Source organism: Prunus avium, chromosome 1 (assembly GCF_965620075.1).
Source record: "Prunus avium chromosome 1, drPruAviu1.hap1.1, whole genome shotgun sequence".
Classification (NCBI taxonomy): Eukaryota; Viridiplantae; Streptophyta; class Magnoliopsida; order Rosales; family Rosaceae; genus Prunus; species Prunus avium.
This window is the reverse complement of record NC_142284.1, coordinates 38,792,628-38,811,390: the sequence shown is the minus strand read 5'-3', so window position 1 is coordinate 38,811,390 and position 18,763 is coordinate 38,792,628. Positions and strand designations below refer to the sequence as shown.

At 38.6% G+C, this 18,763-nt stretch overlaps 3 protein-coding genes across 4 annotated transcripts; 1 reads left to right on the top strand and 2 right to left on the bottom strand.

Annotated features, from left to right (window-relative positions):
- Positions 1-2,162: 2,162 nt before the first annotated feature.
- On the bottom strand, positions 2,163-3,319 carry LOC110755814 (uncharacterized). Its single transcript, XM_021957101.2, has 2 exons — positions 3,059-3,319; positions 2,163-2,951 (listed from the first exon to the last, which is right to left on the bottom strand). Exons 1-2 carry the CDS (start codon positions 3,213-3,215, stop codon positions 2,440-2,442), a joined length of 669 nt encoding a protein of 222 aa, XP_021812793.1. The 5' UTR covers positions 3,216-3,319; the 3' UTR covers positions 2,163-2,439.
- A 10,554-nt stretch (positions 3,320-13,873) lies between these two features.
- Positions 13,874-18,135, top strand: PHT2;1 (phosphate transporter 2;1). 2 transcript variants are annotated; one of them, XM_088247133.1, is made up of 4 exons: positions 13,874-14,943; positions 15,972-16,163; positions 16,562-17,422; positions 17,996-18,135. In XM_088247133.1, the coding sequence occupies exons 1-3, from the start codon at positions 14,191-14,193 to the stop codon at positions 17,384-17,386; spliced, it is 1,770 nt and encodes a 589-aa protein (XP_088103259.1). In that variant the 5' UTR covers positions 13,874-14,190; the 3' UTR covers positions 17,387-17,422; positions 17,996-18,135. The 2 variants fall into 2 exon arrangements, with proteins under 2 accessions (XP_088103259.1, XP_021812790.1); XM_021957098.2 differs by lacking the exon at positions 17,996-18,135 and having other exon boundaries at positions 13,875-14,943; positions 16,562-17,532.
- Positions 17,892-18,694, bottom strand: LOC110755812 (uncharacterized). The gene has a single exon (XM_021957099.2). The coding sequence runs from the start codon at positions 18,687-18,689 to the stop codon at positions 18,051-18,053; it is 639 nt and encodes a 212-aa protein (XP_021812791.1). The 5' UTR covers positions 18,690-18,694; the 3' UTR covers positions 17,892-18,050.
- Positions 18,695-18,763: the final 69 nt, after the last annotated feature.

Here is an 18,763-nt window from a genome sequence, read left to right as displayed (position 1 = left end):
CCGAACTTATACATCAATTTCAATTTGTCACCTTAAAGAAAAATTTAAGCGAAATATCACCTTAAGTTTTCAAAATCCATGATTTGTGACTTGACTTTAACATCATTCAATTTTCCATCCATTTTAAAAGGTATTTTAGTCTTTTCAATATGTAAACCTCAGTAAAGATCAAAACTTTGTTTATTGAAGATAACACAAGTACAGCTCATAATAACATTTATGTATTTATTTCCTTCAATATAAATATGTTTCAACTTAATTATGAAATTCCTCATTACAAATTCAATCAACCACGTCATGATTCAAGTTATTATACATATCGATATCATTGGCCATGAGATCACGCCTAGCAAACCATGTAGTGCTGTCACTGTTGAGTGCATCTTGAATGCGGTGCAGTGCAGCTCACTCAAACACACACCGATCGACACAGTAAAGCTGGTTGCTTTCTCTCTCTCTCTTCCTCTTCCTCTCTCTCTATGTGGCCTGTGGGATCCAACACACTATCACTTTTGTTCCACGCAACATTATATATATATAGTTATTCTCTTATCTGGATCTCCGCACGTTATTATCATGCGAATTCTATTATAAATGGGCAGGAAACAGAGAGAGGTAATACAAAATACATGACGTCCGCACAATAATAACATTCGGATGTCCGCATAAGAGAATTTATATATATATATATATATTAATATTATGTTTTTCTCCGTCTCCAATTCTTCTTATATAAGTCTCATATAGGAAATTTGACTAAATAAAATAAAAGATATAATAAATGGTTTCACTATTAATATCATGAGTCCTTTTGTGTTAAAACCACACACATACTGAACTTTATAAGTAATTAAATTTTAAATAATATCGGTGCTGCTAGTAGTGAGCCAATTACCATCCTCTCCGAAACCGAAATTTAACACTTTGTCAAAAGATGATTCAAAGTTGATGATCTCTCTATCTATAGCTTAGTCCCACATTTCTATTTTTTAACAAAGACGAGATAAAAAGGATCACATACATGGTGGGGGCAGGCAGAGAGGTATAGCCTATAGGGATGGGATCATCCTTAAACCACTTTAATTATCCCTTACTTAATTAAATATTACCCACACGATACCTAACAATGCTCCATCAAATCTCTTTCAGATTTGTCTCCTTTCTAAATTTCCATAAATTAATTGGTTAATTGGGAATCATCTGAAATGAAGGGCCAAGGGAATCTCATCTCATCCCTTTGTGAATGCTACGTGAGTGGACTGCGGACGGCCTCTATTCAAATCTCTATCAGCAGCTGTCATCTGTGTTTTTCTTTTATTTATTTTCATTTGTTTGTTTTTATATTTAGAGTTTAAATATCTTAGGTTAAACTAATTACGTGCAGCTTCATGAACCAGTAGTAGCTAGGCAACGAGCACCAGCTGTCACGTATGGGACACGATTATGTATTTTCATGGTTTTCTCCCCAATTCCATCAATAAAGATTCCGATGCTGTTTCTCCACACTCCAGTTCTGCTTGCCATCCCATCCCATCCCATCGATCGAATCTCTGGTCAAGAAAAAAGCAACCCCATCATTCATGTCCTCATGCATCATATATGCATGATGGACCATACCTTACAATTATCATGCTTGTAATTCGTATAAGATCAAAGCATTTATTTAATTAATCTAATCCTACACAGAACACACGAAAAAAAAGGAAGTTAAGTCCCGAGAAAATGAAACTTACATACATGCTGCTGGTTGAGTCAAAAATTGGAAGCTCTGTCCGTCTCCCCGATAAGCATCAACCTGCTTGCTTCATTTTAGCGTCTTTCATAAACCTGCTGAGTCAAACTGTCAAACTATAGAATAATGAATCCATTTTTAATCAAACCATTTCCCAGAAAACAATAAGAAATAAACCGAGCAACTGGAACAAATTACAAACAGAGATGAGGATGAGAGAGAGAGAGAGAGGTGCTCTGTTTCACGTAAAATCATAACAGAGTGACACAACACAGACGTTTATGCAACGTGACACGCAAAATCTGACGGGAAACGGCAATGGAAAAAACTGTTGTGGAAAAAACAATGACTGCTATATGGTATAATGGATTTTGGAAGATAAAAAAACAAGAAAAACAGAAATGTAAAAAGACAAAATCACTCACCATGATTCAACATGAAAAAACGAAATTGGACTGAAATTCATTAATCGCCACGGATATTGAAAACCAATCCATCTGAACGATTACAGCTCTAGCGCCAATCCCATTACATCATATGATCAAATACTATACGATAATTCATCATCTTCTTTTTTTGTTCGTATTTTCTCTTTCGTAGGGGGGTAGTGGGGGTGTTTGGTAGTATTTAATTCGTAGTATTTAACCGGCCGTGGCATATATATTTATAGTACTCAGTCCGAGACTCCGAGAGTGTCACATGTGTTGTTATTGCCAGTGGTTGCCGTTGTGAATGAGATAGAGCCGACTACTAGGGTTTCCATGAGCATGGCAAATATTAGCACAGTGAGGAACCTTGACGGCTGATTTCTGAAAAGGCGTCGTAGTCTCTGAGATTTGGCGGACACAGCGGTCAACTGGCGTGGACACCATGGGGAACCTGGGAGTGGACCCGGAAGCAGCAGCACTGTAGTAGTAGTTAGACGAGGAGGAAGTGCCAGAGGACGACGTCGTGGAGGCGGAGGCCGAGGAAGACGGCGTAGGCGATGGCGTTTTGTATGGTTTGGAAGGGACGAGGGAAAGGAAGGCTCTGATCTTCAAATTGGCAAAAGGCGGTGGAGATGCAGAGGCGGCTGCTCTGTCGTATTCTTCGATGAGATTGGCCAGATCCTCATCGGACTTGATGGACACGAGGGCGTCGAGATCCTCGGTGGGCAACTGACAACGTAGGATCACGGTCACGGATGGTCCACACAGCTCGCCCAGCTTCAACAACAGCTCTGTAAACACACCACACCACAACAAATCAGTCAATCAATCCTATGTACTCTTTATATATCATCGTGGATGGCATAAAGAAACAGAGAGTAAACGGGAGTTAACTGACCGGAAAAGGAAATGTTGCGGTGGACGGCGAGGACGCGGGTTTCGCCGCCGAGATAACGAAGCTTGCCGTCAGGATAACGGGGGAGGATTTTGCCGCCGTAGCTGCAGAGGAACTTGATGGTGGAGGGCTTGGTGGGGTCAGGCGAGGGTCCTACCATTCTGGGTTTGGTTTGGTTTAGAAGAAGAGTTGGGAAGAGAGGTTAGAAGATGTGTTGGAGACTAGGAGTTGCGTGCTCAAGCCTATGTATGGTACCCTTTGGCCTTTATTTATAGAGTTCCTTTCTTCTTTAAGGGGCAGGGCAAGTGTAAAGTAACTAGAATTGGTTGGTCAGCTTTTTCTTTTTTTTTTTCTTTCCTTTTTTTTTAACTTTTTCAAAGACTGATGGTTACTCAGTTTTAACGCGGGTTGTACGCAGAAACGTTATCTTAGACTCTCTCAACAATGTGAGCAATTATAGCAAAGGAGTATAATTATATAAATATTTTTTGATATTATATTTTAAAGTGAAAAATCTTAATCATGTCATTCTTACATGTTATAATAATTGGTCTAATTATATCATGTCGATGTATTATACAATAATTTTTTAACTTATATCTCTACTAATTAAGAAGAATTATCCAAACTTCGGTGTTTGATCTCTAATCTCTCAATATCACTTGTATATATAAAAAAATAAAAATAGAAACTCTCCCATTCCAATGGGCTAAGAATACTAAGAATAGTGTCGACTGTAGTTAATGATGTTTTGTCGTTTTGTGCTCCATTTTCTCATTTCTTTTTCCATTACTTTTGTTTGTATGCATATGTATGGAGCAATTTATAATTCACTCTCGTTTAGTCGTTACCTCGTATGTGAACTTAGACTAGTGCTCTCTATCATTACCGGGAAAGAGAATTTGAAGCGTAAAAGATTTGATATTTTCGCAAATGGGTTCCCATCACAATGGTGATGGATTCTCTCTCCGTTATGGCACCCAGGATTGAATTTCAATGGAGTTTGCTTTCGTAGGTTACCGTCTGCACCGGAATTAAAGTTTAAAAAAGAATCGTTGAATAAATACATCTTCCCAAAAAAATTAATTGATGTTTTTGGTTTTCTTTGTTGCTTACATGCATAGGCATTGCCCATGTTCTTATCATAGTCATAGTCATGGCGGCTAACGCTGATGCAAGGGCAAGGCATATGGGCTCCACAAACGCTTCTTTGCTTGTTTGTCTTTTTTTTTACTTTTTAGAAGAGAAGACTGAGATGCTTTTGTCGACCTGCTAAACAAAATGGCCGGAAATGATTGATGACCTCTATACATATATGTGTTATGTAGATGACTCACTACTGCGTGCATATCTTCTTCTTCTTCTTCTTCACACTGGCCATGTGGTCCTGTGAGGTCCATGGCCCACCACATTGTGCAATTTCAGGGTTTCCTGAGACTCACAAAGGAGAGGAACGGGGTGGTGTCAAATTAACACAACTTCCTCATTGTAATGTTGGTCGTATATTTGAAACAATCTGTACGTCTGCTTGCTAGAGACAAATATTTTTGTTTGAGATATTTAGTCATATATCCATTATTAGCACTAAAACTATAAATAAACTCTATATAATTTAATTTCTATAAACACACCCAAAAAATGATACCTTACCCTATTGAATTTAATTTTAATTATTAAATTACTTTGATGCCCTATTGAGTGTTTTGGACTTTTTTATGAGGTTTTGGGGTTGGGTTTGTTTTAAGAAATCAATGGCAGTTTTGTAATTTAAAAGAAGTTAAAAGCCTTTTTGTTATGTTGTAAATGAGCTTTAGGTGTGTTTCTAAAGTCCATTTTATATATGGTTTTTTTTTTTATAATTTGGGCTCATATATTGGGTATAATAGTTAATCTCCCTTTTTGTTTTAGGGTTTTTGAGGTAGCTTAGCTCGGTTCATGACAACAGACCGACCTATTAGTTCAGTCCCTCCTAAACATGGCATACCTAATTCAGGCTACTTTCGTTTTATTGCTTTATTTTTTCTTTTTCTCCTCATTTAATAAGTAAAATATGTTAAGATTACATAGAAGTCCGTCTCTTTGAACTTTTACAAAATGAGAAGAAAGATAGGAAGAAAAGGATAATGAAACGGGATAAGGAAAGTTTTTACGGAGTTTATGATAACAAACATGCACTCATGAGCATGAAACAGCTGCATTCCATTTCATTATTTCTTATAACATTAATTTAGGTTCTAATCAATGATGAAAATATCGGCCGATATATCCCTTTTTTTAGGTGTCGATATAGATATAAGGGGGTAAGCCTATTTCTTCCCCCTTATCTGCGATAACTCCCGATATCCTCAATATTTACCGATACCAGACAAATAACCCAAAAATTTGTCTTTAGTTTTGAAAGTAATCATAAGTCCCAGCCACTGAATCAATGTCACAATGTCAAAAACCAAACTCTAATACTTAGTAACTTCTCCTTTTTTTCTTCTCAAGCATTTCGGCTATCTTTGGCTCATCCTCTCCTCTCTTTGGTTGCTCGGTTTCTTGTGTGTTTGATTTTATTTTTCACCTAATCTTCTATCTCTCATTTCCGTTATCATTAAGTCTGACTCTTGTAATATAATGTTGGGTTATGTATTAATGGGTAGGGTTTGGTTATGTTTGAATAATGGTGTCTTTGTTGTGTTAAGTCTAATTGTATTTATTTTGGGGATTTTCATCGTAGATTATATACATGCACATTTCATCATATTCATATCTTATATTATCGAGCCTTCAATTTATGGATATATCCCCCAAAATATCTATAAAGAAATATCTATAAATTGAAGGCCCAATAATATCTGTATCGCCGATATTTTCATCCTTGTTTCTAATAACATTTTCAAATAGCAAATGGACAGTACACCTGAACATAAATACAAGCAGGATCCAGATCGACCAATTGCAAGCTATCCATAGGACCATAGTCATGCATCATCACATCAGTCTCTTCTGGCAATTAAGAGTGAGGTTCCATTTATAATACGTAAGAAATCATCACATTAATATCTCGATTTTTACCAAAAGAAAAAAAGAAAAAAAGAAAAAAAGAAAAAATCATAATCAAAGTAAGCAGTTTGGAAAATGAAACTGTAATGGCAAGTCCAAAAGATATGTATCATTGACAAATGACAAGTCGATTGAAAGGTCATGCAATTCCTTATCCGAACACACACTATCTATCTGCTCTTTTAGGATAACCCCTCACTAGAGACTAGACTTAAAATTATGCTAAAATCCGCTAATCCCTTGTCCTTTTCCTTGATTATGTCATGCAATTATCTTTCATTTTGAAAGATGAACATGTCAATGGGGTCCTACTTCAGCCATGGATCAAACTCTATCTATCTCCCAACCTTCCTCTATACCATGTTTCCAAATTCTTCATAATAATTATTATTTTGCACAAAAGTTTGCTGACCATATCCACCTTTATCTCCTTATCCTTTACTTTGCTTGGTTTATTCACATACATCATACATATCATATGCCACTTGTTTATTATAATTACAGTTTATTCGCGTAGGTCCCAATTCCCAACTACAAAATGGAGAGCAGCTTACAAAATAACAATAATGCAATGAATACCAATTTGTCGCATGAATTACTTTAGGTTTTTTTTTTTTTTTTTTTTTTCGGTTACAAGGAGGGCCGAAGCCCAAGAAAGAGACCAAAAAGAGAACTACACTGGGACAAGCCTAGCAGTGGTCATTCTAACAGAGTCATTTGCCAAGAGGCTTACAATAGAAGGAGGGGGAAGATCAACAACATGATAACCCAAATTGGAGCTTTGACCAATATGAGCCATATGGTCAGCAGCAATGCTTTGCTCTCTATAAATATGAGAAATGGAACACTCCCAGTCACGCAACAGCATGTCTTTGCAACTGTGGATGAGGCTAGAGAGAGGGTGACTAGGCCTAGTCTCTCCATTAATTAAGGAAACAGCAGTAACAGAGTCACTCTCCACTTTAATTCTTCGAATACCTTCATTCCACGTAAGAGATAAGCCTCTGAAAATACCCCATAATTCAGCTTCAAGGATTTTACCACACCCCAAATTTGTGACGAAGCCCTTAATCCAGCCACCCGTAGAATCCCTTATGATGCCACCAGCACTAATAGATCCCAGCTCACCCATACAGCTACCATCCACATTAATTTTAAAACAGCCAGCACTAGGCGGAGACCAATGTAACTTGAGAATTTGTTTGGGGGCCTTAGAATTCCTAGAGCAATTAGCCACCAGCCACTCCCTAGTAAACTGGATGATTGGAATTTGGGGCCAAGGAGGAGGAGTAAAGGTGTCATCAAAAACTTTCTTACATCGCCATTTCCAACAAAACCACAGGGAGGCCAAGAAAAGAGAGGACCAAGGGATACCTTGCATGCAGCTGAAACTAGCCTTAATATTGATGAGAAGCCAGTCCTTGAAATCCATAGAGAATGAGTGAGCAATTTGATTAGGAATACCAATGGCATTCCACATTCTAGCCGCATGACTACACCTGCGAAAAAGATGGTCCAAAGACTCCATGGAAACGTTGCAACAAGGGCAATTAGGATTAGAAGCAAGGTTCCTTCTAACACGTTGGACATTAGTTAGGAGCTTACCATGAAACAGCAGCCAAACAAAGGTTTTTATTTTGGGAGGGACATGCAGCTTCCAGATAATGTCCCAATTCCAAGTATGATTAGTCTCCTCAGTAAACAAAGAGAGATAAGCTGTTTTCACTGAGAATTCACCATTGGAGGTATGCTGCCAAATACAAGAGTCCACCTCACTATGATTAAAACCAGCATGAATACAATGAATTTTATGCACCACATCCAAAGGGAGACAACCCAGAAGCCAAATGGTGTTCCAACCTTGCTCTGTGAGGAAATCACTCACAGTCCACTCAAGCGAGTCATCAGAAAGAGGAATGGTGGCGAAGTTCTCAAGAGGCCCACAACCTGCCCAATTATCTTTCCAGAACAATATATTGTCACCATTGCCAATTCTCCATTTAAGCCCTTTAGAAACAATTTTAGAACCGAATAGAATACCTCTCCAAGTAGTAGAGCAATTCAAGAATTTGAGATTAGGGGCAGCAAGCAAACTTTGATCTTTTAGATACTTACCATTCAGAACTTGAGACCAAAGACCCTGATCCTTTTGGACAATTTTCCAACCAGTCTTGGCAAGCAACGCTTGGTTCATACAATGGGTTTTTTTTATGCCTAGACCACCAAAGCTCTTAGGCTGACACACAGTGTCCCAATTAACAAGGTGGATTTTAGTTTTGTCACCAGTAAAACCCCACAAAAAATCCCTGTTAAGCTTGTCAAGCTGGTTGCAAGTAGACATGGGAAGATCAACAGTTTGCATAGTATAAATTGGAATCGCTGAGGTAACAGCATGCAAGTAAGTTAATCTACCTGCCATAGATAATGTGTGACTCTTCCAAGAAACCAGTCTACGTTGCACTTTGTCAACAATCCCAGAGTAAGTCTCCTTGGTAATTCTAGACTGGATCAAAGGGACACCAAGATAATTTCCGAGACAATCAGTAAGGGGAGACCCACAAATATTAGCAATAGAAGCTGCAATTCCAGACTCAGTATTAGGAGAGCAACAAATTCTGGATTTATCAAAATTAACTTGCTGACCTGAAGCACCACAAAATAAATCAAGACAATTACTTTAGGTTTTCTGAACCAACATGATTCAGACTAAGTTCGGGCGGAAAACAAATTAAATGTAACCAGCAAGCATCTTCTATTGTCTTGCTCTTTTCCCTTTTCCTTATTCCGGAATTACACACTTTTTCAAATACCTTTTGTGGAGCTACATCTGGGAATTGGATATTCATATCCTGACCTTGCAATCTCTCTTTTACACGTGTCATGGACCCACCGAGGACACTTGTAATTGGGATGCTGACGCGATCCCTGTCTAATAACAAAAAAACCACCCAACTTGCAGTGTTTTTTCATAACAGTCGGCTGTCGTTTTGTTCCATTTTCACAAGTGTGTGAGTCACTCGTGTCCGAAGCTATCTTCAATTGAGAGAAGGTCGTTTTGGGCAAGGAAGAGGACCGATAAAATGACGAGGCAAATCATGTGGTGGAAAGATTAATGTTTGTCATGTATGTACCTACAAATTTGGTAAGTGGGCTCTCAAAATACATTTTCGATCATCACCTTACACTACTGTGTACTGACATATTGATATCGTATAAGATTCATGTCTTGTATAGGGGATCCTGATCTACTGTTAAAGTTGACTCTCAAGAGGATGGAATAATGCTAGAGTCACAAAGTTATTACACTAATTTTAAATTGTCGTGTTTGTATTTTATTTGTTTTCTCTGAATTTTTTTTTTTTGGAGAGAAAAACAGGGATTCATTAATCATTTGTTTTCTTTGATTTAGACCTCATTTATTCATGGTAGATAAAAAATTATGACATTAATTGGTAATTAAAAATTACCATCTCTAGTATAAGCAGGTTAAACCAGTTAGCCAGAATAGTGAGCTCTTTTCACCCAAGTTTGATTTTCCTCTTCATAAATTAGATTAATTCATAGTGATTTAAAATGGAGAAAAAAACTAGTGTTTCTATTAATGTTGTGTACAATAAGTTGGTAAAGTGTTAATGGAGATGAGAATCTGAGGTTGCTTTGCCAATAAGCCAATGTGCCACTGTGCCACGTACCGACCTCTGGTAGTATATGGAGTAAGCTTCTCGATTTATGATGTGGCAGAGTGTGATTGGGTTGGCAGCATGCACAGTGGAGGGTTTGGCACGCTCCCCACGGATGTGGAAATGGTAAAAGTGATGGGCCGCGTCCGGTTGGGACCCAGTGGACCCTGAGCTTTGAGTGTTGAGGGCTTGTACTTTCTTATGATGCTGCACTCAGTGGGGACCAAAGGGATTCACTGAATGTGTGGATGGTCCTTCTCTTCCAATTTGGAATTTTGAATTAATATTGGAATTTGGATGGATGCATTGAAGCTTGAGAATTTTGAATTAAACTGCTGCTATGCTAGCAGAGAAGAATATGGGAATGTCTTGCATAAAAAAGGTTCAAGCTAGTATATTACCAAAGGACTTATTCTTGCCAACGAGGGTTGGTTGAGTTAGTAAGGGTCGGTTGAGTTCCGTTGCCGACAATCCCTTTTGGTGAGTAATTTGTAAAAACAAAAAAAGAGGCTATAAGATCCCCTTTGTAAGTCCTTAAAGAGGCCTTAGTATGCTCTGATCCTGAGATGGGGCAGCCTCCCCTCTATAAACCTTTTTTTACCCCAAAAAAAAAGAAACTTATTCTTTCATTATTATGTTTAAATGTGGGTTAGGTGAGGGTGAGTAGTTTTATTTCATGCGCAAATGTGGTTTATGGCATTTGGCCAAGACATTGTACTCGTCCCCTTGCACTTGAGTTATATCCCCCTTCCCGTAGAATAGTGTAATTTAGAATATTGCTATGTTAAAAAAAACCAAAAAAGAAGTTTTATTTCATGCTAATTTTGTGACGCTTAATTAGTCTAAAAAAGGTGCCTCCTCCACTTAGGTAGATATCTCCTCCACCACCTAACTTATACGAATGAATTCTATATATATGCTTGATTGTTTTGCCAAATGATTGATTAGATTTTTAAAAGTAGTTCATGCATGTACAAATGGACCAAATCGCCGCGGGACCAAAGTTAGGTGGAATATATATAAAAAAAACCAAGCAGATTAATTAGTTTCCATTACTCTTTCTTTTGTTAATTACCCGAGTGAGTTAACTCACTTTCAAAATTTCAAAATTTCAAAATTTCAGTGCAAATTTCAGCTTGGCGAGGAATCTTAGTATGTGGAGATAACTACTTTGCTTTGAACCATAGAAAAAGGGTAGGGAGGGATGACATAGGATAGGAAGCAGCATAAAGCTCCAAGCCGTCCAAAATCAAGGAAGCTCTATATGATTGGATGCACGACCTTTTTGACCCAAGAGAGAGACACTTTAATTTTCCAATATACTATATGCTCGGGACATATAGCAAGCATATTCTAGTACAATGTGAATGCGCGTCCTTGTTGTGTTGCGTATCTGGATTTTTTTTTAGGGTTTAGGATTTAGGGTTACGACATAGACATCGGTGGTTTAGAATTATGTTTGCAGTTCTCATCTCTCACCTTTAAATGAAGACCCTTACTGTTTACCTTTTTTGATCTGATTCCTGTGGTGGTAGGGTAAATTTCCCCATTGACTTGAAAACCATTGGTGGTCGACAAGTCAACTTTCTTTTGGGTGAGAGCGTGCCACTTTTAGTGGCTAAAAACCTTAACAGACTTATAAAAATTTAATAACTTACGCCCAAACTATTGACTTTGATAAAGTAATTGTGAATTTGGGTGAGAAATATCTCACAAGTAAGTTCTTTTCTTGCCTCAAACGAGTAAGGACTTTATAATTTCCCACAGTAAAACTAGTAAGTCTAGCCAAAAATGAATATTGAAAATAAATCAAACTGTTTCAAAGAGAACTGCTTATTACATAATTTAAACAAAAGAGAACTACCAAGTCCGAAAAGACATCAGAACATTGGGCTTCGATTTCTGCTTGATTTTTGTCTGTGGCTCAAGCTGGACCGGATATACCTATACTGAAATTGCACGTCAGCACCTTCAACTGATGGGGTTCAGCTATAAATCGATACCAATGTTGAGATTGGCAAAGCTTTTAATCGAATTTAGCCATGGAGAGGCTCGTTGAGTGGGCAAAACTGGGATCCCTTCAATCTAGAATGGATTGGAAGTGGCTGGATTGATGCTTACTGGCCTGAATTGTACTTAAGTACCTATTTTGCTTGACTGTGAATCATCTAAGAGCTATTCTGGCAATTCTGAGGCATCAAGATGTCTCTGGAAATTTGTTGAGGTTTTCATATGATGAAAAACCCGAACTTCACCTGATCCATTTGCATTGAACCAAGTTTGTAACGAGAGAAGTCTCGTTTCTCTTGTGGACTGCCTCTTTGAACTGAACTGTAGTCAGAAGTCTGAGTTCTGCCTGTTTTGTTAGAGGCTAGATGGCTTTCACAAACCAAAGAGCTTGGTTGTTTTTGAGTCAGAAAGCTTTGGGATCGTATGATTATGCTTGAGTTTGTCAGCATGACTGAGAGTTTTTGTTTTAATTGGATTTTTTGTTGTCGCTATCCTGTTCACATCCTCCTATATTTATAGGAAATCTGCATGAGTGATTATTCCTTAATATCTGGAGGACACATTGTTGAGAGGTTTCTCTGCTCCAACGCAAAAAATGATAGTAGTAAATCTGACAAGAAAAGCCCCTATAAAGAGTCAGTTTTCATGATGATCAATTTTGACTTTCTAATAACCAACTCTCTTATTTCTCGTTCGTCTCCTATAAACCAAGCTTGTACTGACGAGACTCTCACGAGAATGGGAACTTGGCCCTCTTTTCTGGCATTTAATGGGTTATGAGGAGTGGTTTTTGATTTCACCTTTCTATCAACTCCCCAGCATGTCTTCTGCTTTTTCTCCTGTTGACGTCTTGTCATTGGGATCACATGGGTATTGTGGAGAGAAAAATCCTCCCCTCCTAATCTGCTGATCTGATCTTTGAATTTAGTAATCAACGGTGATGATCAAACCTTGAGCCTTTGAAAAAAAATCTAGATGTTGGGTATTTAATTAAACCAATTGAATCTAGCTTTTTCAGATTAAATCACCATTAATGACAATTAACCTTTAACCTGTGAAGATTAATTTTGCAATTGGTTCGAAATGCCCTGGGCTATCTTCCAATCTTAGTAAAACAAAGCACAAACCCCTGTCGTCAATATGAGGCAATAATCAGATAGATTGGCGCGATGAAATTAGGCCCAAACACATACATAGCTCGATTTTACCAAAGTCAATTCATGTTTCGATAAAAGCTCCATGAACCTGTGATTGATGGAAGGTCGGAAATTTGCTAAAACAGAACTAGCAAGTTTCAAACTGAAGTTTCGACCATTTTGTATTGTATGGTCACCTAATAAGGTAGTTGGCTTACATAATTGGAGTACTGATGGGCTCTATATATTGTCATGGGCTTGGGTTGTTATCTATTTGTGAGACCCAATCACTCCTTCGTTTAGCATAATGAAAAATAAGTTTTCACTCTAGGGCTTGCTACAGATTTGGCTCGGTCCAATTACTCCCGCTGACATAGTTGACTTGTGTCATATTTGTGTTCTCTTGGGCACAGGGGTTTGAAACTTTGAAGCTCTCCTTTGTCCGGGCCTCGTTTGGTTGGTAAAAAAAGTTGTAGGATTTGATCAGCTTAATCCAATACCATGTTTGGTGTTAAAAAAATGAAAGCAGGTATAACTTAATCACTACTCCAAGTTCCAACTCTTTGATCTTGGACCCAGACCCGAGAGCCACGATACAAATTCGGAACACTAGTGCTAATAAATGTTCAATCATACCTCTTAATCAAATCCAATTCTAGTCACCAAATATATTCATATTCGTTTTTTATTTGTTTGATACACGCGATATTGTAGTTGTGAGGAATACACCAAACATATACATATTCACTACTTGATTACAAGCTTTTTATTCTATCTAACAATATGTTATATGTGTTCTAAAATAGACCAGAATTGGAGTTGATCAAGTTGCCCACCACAATGCCATAAGGAGAAACACCATAATCTCTAGTAGATATGGTGGTGTGCTTGATATATTCTCTTTTTTCTTCCCCTCATTTTTTCATAAACTCTAATTTTTCTGAACATTGACCGGGGAATATATGTGAGTGGTGGTGAGAAGTCTCTCAAGAAATAGGACCACCACTCGTTCCAATCGAAGAAAGGAAGCAGCCAAATCCACTCTTACCTCCCTCTCTTTCCAACCAAAAAAAATTTAAAAGAAAAAAAAAATCATATCCAACTCAAAAATGCACACTTCTCTGTTCCTCTACCACCACCTACTCCATTCTCCTCCTCTCCCTCACCAAATTCCATGGCCAAGAATCCACCTGAATAATCCCCTTTGGATTCTCCACCCTCACTGTTCCTCACTCTCTCTGCCCTCTTTCTTCACCTAAGAATGACTCCTTCTTATTGCCTATCTTCTGCAAGGAACACCATCACACCAGAAGCATTTCTTCTCCACAATTCTCATCTCTATCTCCCAAAGCACCGCTCTTTTTCCTTTTCAACTGAAACCCACTTCCCAAGGAAAGAGACAAACTTTCTCAGGCCCCAAACACCACTGCCCAAGTCTTTTCTCCCCATTTCGAGGCTAAACAACTCGAAAATCACACACCCTTTTGCCAGTTTATCTTCTTTTGCTGAAGCGGAAGGTGAAAAACAACAAAACCAAGATGCCAAAGCTGAAGAACATCACGAGAATACAAAAACAGAGGACCAAGCTGAGTCGCCTGGAATGGCTCAGGCCTTCCACATATCTTCCCGCACAGCTTCAGCCATTTCCATATGCATAGTATTTGCAGCTCTGAGTCTTCCATTTTTCATGAAGTCTCTGTGGCAAGGCATGGCCTTGAAGACCAAGATGTTGTCTTATGCAACGCTGTTGTTTGGTTTCTACATGGCTTGGAATATTGGAGCCAATGACGTGGCCAATGCCATGGGGACTTCGGTGGGTTCAGGAGCATTGACGCTAAGGCAGGCTGTTGTAACTGCGGCAGTGTTGGAATTCTCAGGAGCATTTTTTATGGGGACTCATGTGACAAGCACAATGCAAAAGGGCATTCTTGTTGCTAATGTGTTTCAGGGCAAAGACACTCTGCTCTTTGCTGGCTTGCTTTCTTCACTTGCTGCTGCTGGTACTTGGTTGCAGGTATAATATTGTTCTTCCTCTGTTTTTATTTCTATCTCAGTGCTGTCTAAGTTAGTTATGGGTTCGACCAAAAAAAAAAAGTTAGTTATGGGATTAACATATTCAATTCCTATGAGACAAAAAGGGGAGATATTAGCAAAAGAGCATTTCTGGATTTGGTAGAATTCTCATGGCTTATTGGGAGAAATCAAACTAAATTTATTAGTATTAAACTAACTTTGTGTGGATCATGAAGGAGGCCCAGTTATGTTAAGTTCAATATCTTGTTCCTTTTGTTGGGTTACTTAAACTAACTTTTATGGACCAACTTCTGGAATATGTTACCCAGACAGGACAGAATGGATGGCTATTAGATATTTATAAAAGTTTAACCATTGTGCAATAATAAGAACAAACTTCCACTGCATGTATTTTGTGGTTTTGTGTTTCGCTTGATCGATGACCTACATGAATGAGTTGTCCCTCAAAATCATCGAACCAAGATTTCCTTGATACATGCATACAATGACATTGGAAAACAGTAAGAGCTGGTCTCTTCAATCAAATGCGTGTGAAGGGAAGCTTCTCTGTCTTAGGATGATTCACCCTCCGAATCTTCTTTAGTGCTACAAGTTTTATGATCAAAATAGTAATACCACATGGCAGTATGACCGCCACACTAAAAATTTCTCTTATTTAACAAGCATAATAGAGTTATCTTTTTTCGAACTGAATGAATGTGTTACATTAGCAATTATGTATCATGCAGCATAACTCGTTCAGAATGACAGAGACCTTTATGGAAGAAAGCAACAATTACTCTTCCATGCACTTACTTTGACAAACAAATAAATCCTATACATATAACTCAATTTAAGCTTGACTTTGAATGTAGTTGTTTCAGAAAGGAAAAGAAAAAAACAAGGACTTTGAATTTGGTTGTTCATTTATATGCTGCATATGTTTCCCCCTGGATTTAGTTGTGCACTTATATGCTACATTCTCCTGTTCTTTCTTCCATCCACCACTAATTGTTTTCTGCTAGTCAGGTTGCATCATATTATGGCTGGCCTGTCTCAACAACGCACTGTATAGTAGGATCGATGGTTGGGTTTGGACTTGTCTATGGGGGAGCAGGTGCTGTCTTCTGGAGCTCATTGGCAAGAGTGATTTCTTCATGGGTTATCTCACCATTCATGGGAGCACTGGTGTCCTTTCTTGTATACAAATGCATTCGTAGGGTATGTTCCCCTTCCTTGGAGATGGAACTGTCAAATGATCCTCTGCCTTATATCATATATGGGTATGGCGTTGGCTTATGATAACATACAAGAATTTACCTGCTAATTAATGGTTCCTAGAAGAAAGGCTACCACATCTTTGCTTCGCTTGTAACCTTTAACCAATCTCATTACCAAAGACTATATACCAATCTCATTACCAAAGACTATATATTTTGGTTAGAAAAAACATGGTCTCCTTTTATTTCCAAATTAATTCAAAACCATAAGCCCTAAGCATCACTCTATATGTCTAACTCTTAGTCTTAGCATTTTACAGAACCTGATTTTCTGTTAAAAAATTGAGAATACACTTCTTATTGCTTATGACTCATCTTCTTCTTCTCTGTTCCTTTCAGTTTGTGTATAGTGCTCCAAATCCTGGACAAGCTGCAGCTGCAGCAGCACCAATTGCTGTATTCGTGGGAGTGAGTGGAATCTCATTCGCAGCCTTTCCTCTTGGAGAAAGCTTGGCTTTGGCTCTGGCCCGGGCTCTAGCCTGTGGAATTGCAGGTGCGGTCCTTGTATACAGAATTATCCGAAAGCAGCTAGGTCATCTCCTCCTCAAGTCCACATCATCAGAAGCAGAGCAAAAAGAGGGTACCATCCACCAAAAAAACATTGGGTTTCTCTCTGATATTGCAGGTCCAACGGGTACCCAGTTGGAAATAGTATATGGGGTCTTTGGATACATGCAAATCCTCTCAGCCTGCTTCATGTCATTTGCCCATGGTGGGAATGATGTATCCAATGCAATAGGTCCTTTGGCTGCTGCATTATCTATTCTTCATGGCGGTGCCAGTGGAGCTGAGATTGTTATTCCAACTGATGTTCTAGCATGGGGAGGATTTGGAATTGTAGCAGGTCTCACTATGTGGGGGTATAGGGTAATAGCAACGATTGGGAAGAAGATTACAGAACTGACACCAACTAGAGGATTTGCAGCTGAGTTTGCTGCAGCCTCTGTGGTTCTATTTGCATCAAAGCTGGGACTACCGATCTCTGCAACTCATACTCTGGTGGGTGCAGTCATGGGGGTGGGATTTGCAAGGGGGCTTAATAGAGTTAGAGCAGAAACAGTGAGAGAAATTGTGGCTTCTTGGGCTGTGACAATTCCAGCTGGTGCATTCTTTTCTGTTGTCTACACATGGATCCTTACCAAGCTTTTGTCTTATATTTTGTGAGTGTACATTTGAAGATAGAAGCGATGGACAGTTGATGTAAGTCATTATTAAAAAACAATCACTTCTTTTACAGATTTGTGGAACTAAAGATCTTGCTTGTGCTCACAGCCTTTTTCTTCTTGAATTCTACACTCTGGTGTTTCTTCTGTTTGAGTATCCTATACTGGCGTACATATATACGGAATCCTTGCTCAAGATTATTAAAGACATGCATGTTATTTAAGGAAGCATCTACCTACAAAAATGCTCTTTATTTTTATAAAAGGAACATATCCCAAAAAAATTCAAGGATGATCCACCATGTTGGTTAACTATGCAGCTCAAGTACAACTCTTACATATAGAAAATACAACCCCTAGATGCAGTATTCTGGCAATAACAGTTTTAACAAACAAAATCTGTTTTCAGGGAGACATCAAAATATTGTGAGTCTGACAGTGAAAATTTGTTGAAAGCAACTCCTATAATTATGGTACACGAGTAACCTAGTCTTTAAAACGGCATGTCATAGAATATAGCGCTGGAAATCGTACGCTATTTATTATTTATGGTTTATAAATTTTTTTGTTACATCTCTCTGAGACTTTTCATGGAACCAACATATTGCAGTAGCAATTCAACCACGTACCAGAATACGAGCGCAAGATTGATAGTATACAGAAAGTCATGGAGAAAGCTCTTGTACAGAAGTAAGACTTGGCTCCCATCCCAATCCTCTACATGATTTAGTCTTCGGGAGTGGGGGAACAAAAGGCTTCTTTCCTCTAATACCTTTTCTCCGTAAACGTTTTGACCCCCTTTCCTTGGAGGCATAATAATCTTTAGCAGAGCAAACAGATTCATCTGTGTCCCAACCTCCTGCATTCACAATGATCCCATCTGGAGACTCTTTGCCTTCAGCAGGTTCTTTGGCCCCAGCTTTCTTTTGGTGTTTATGCTTAATTTTCTGTGCTGTAGTAGTTGGTATTATATAATACTTCTGACCAGGCAAAAGGCTCTCCTCTGGCCTTAAAAAGGACTCCTGAGGATTTTTGAACACTTCTGGGCGGGCAACGCACATCCCAGGATACTTTTCCATCAACAGAGATGCAGGAACTACATTCTGATACAGCTCCTCTCGCCCACCTGCGTGGACTATCCTCACAAAAATATTCTTCGACTGTAGACTGAAGTCCAATGATATGGGAGCTCCTACTTCCTTACTTGCAGATCCTTCATCTATGGTAGATCCTTTCAACTGTTTGTTTCTTCCACTGTCAGTATTCCGGGCTAGGCCTAACAACTGGATGAACCTCTTCAGCATAGCCACAATTAAAAGAAGCCTGACCAAAATGTTTCAACATAGTCCACTGGTGGGGATTCTGAGCATTCTATTGC

Bases quoted from the DNA above. Each gene is read 5' to 3' on its own strand.
- LOC110755814 (XM_021957101.2), bottom strand. From the start codon at position 3,215: ATGGTAGGACCCTCGCCTGACCCCACCAAGCCCTCCACCATCAAGTTC. The intron at 2,952-3,058 runs GTCAGTTAACTC...GTGTGTTTACAG, and splicing joins CCGCAACATTTCCTTTTCCG to AGCTGTTGTTGAAGCTGGGC.
- LOC110755812 (XM_021957099.2), bottom strand. From the start codon at position 18,689: ATGCTGAAGAGGTTCATCCAGTTGTTAGGCCTAGCCCGGAATACTGAC.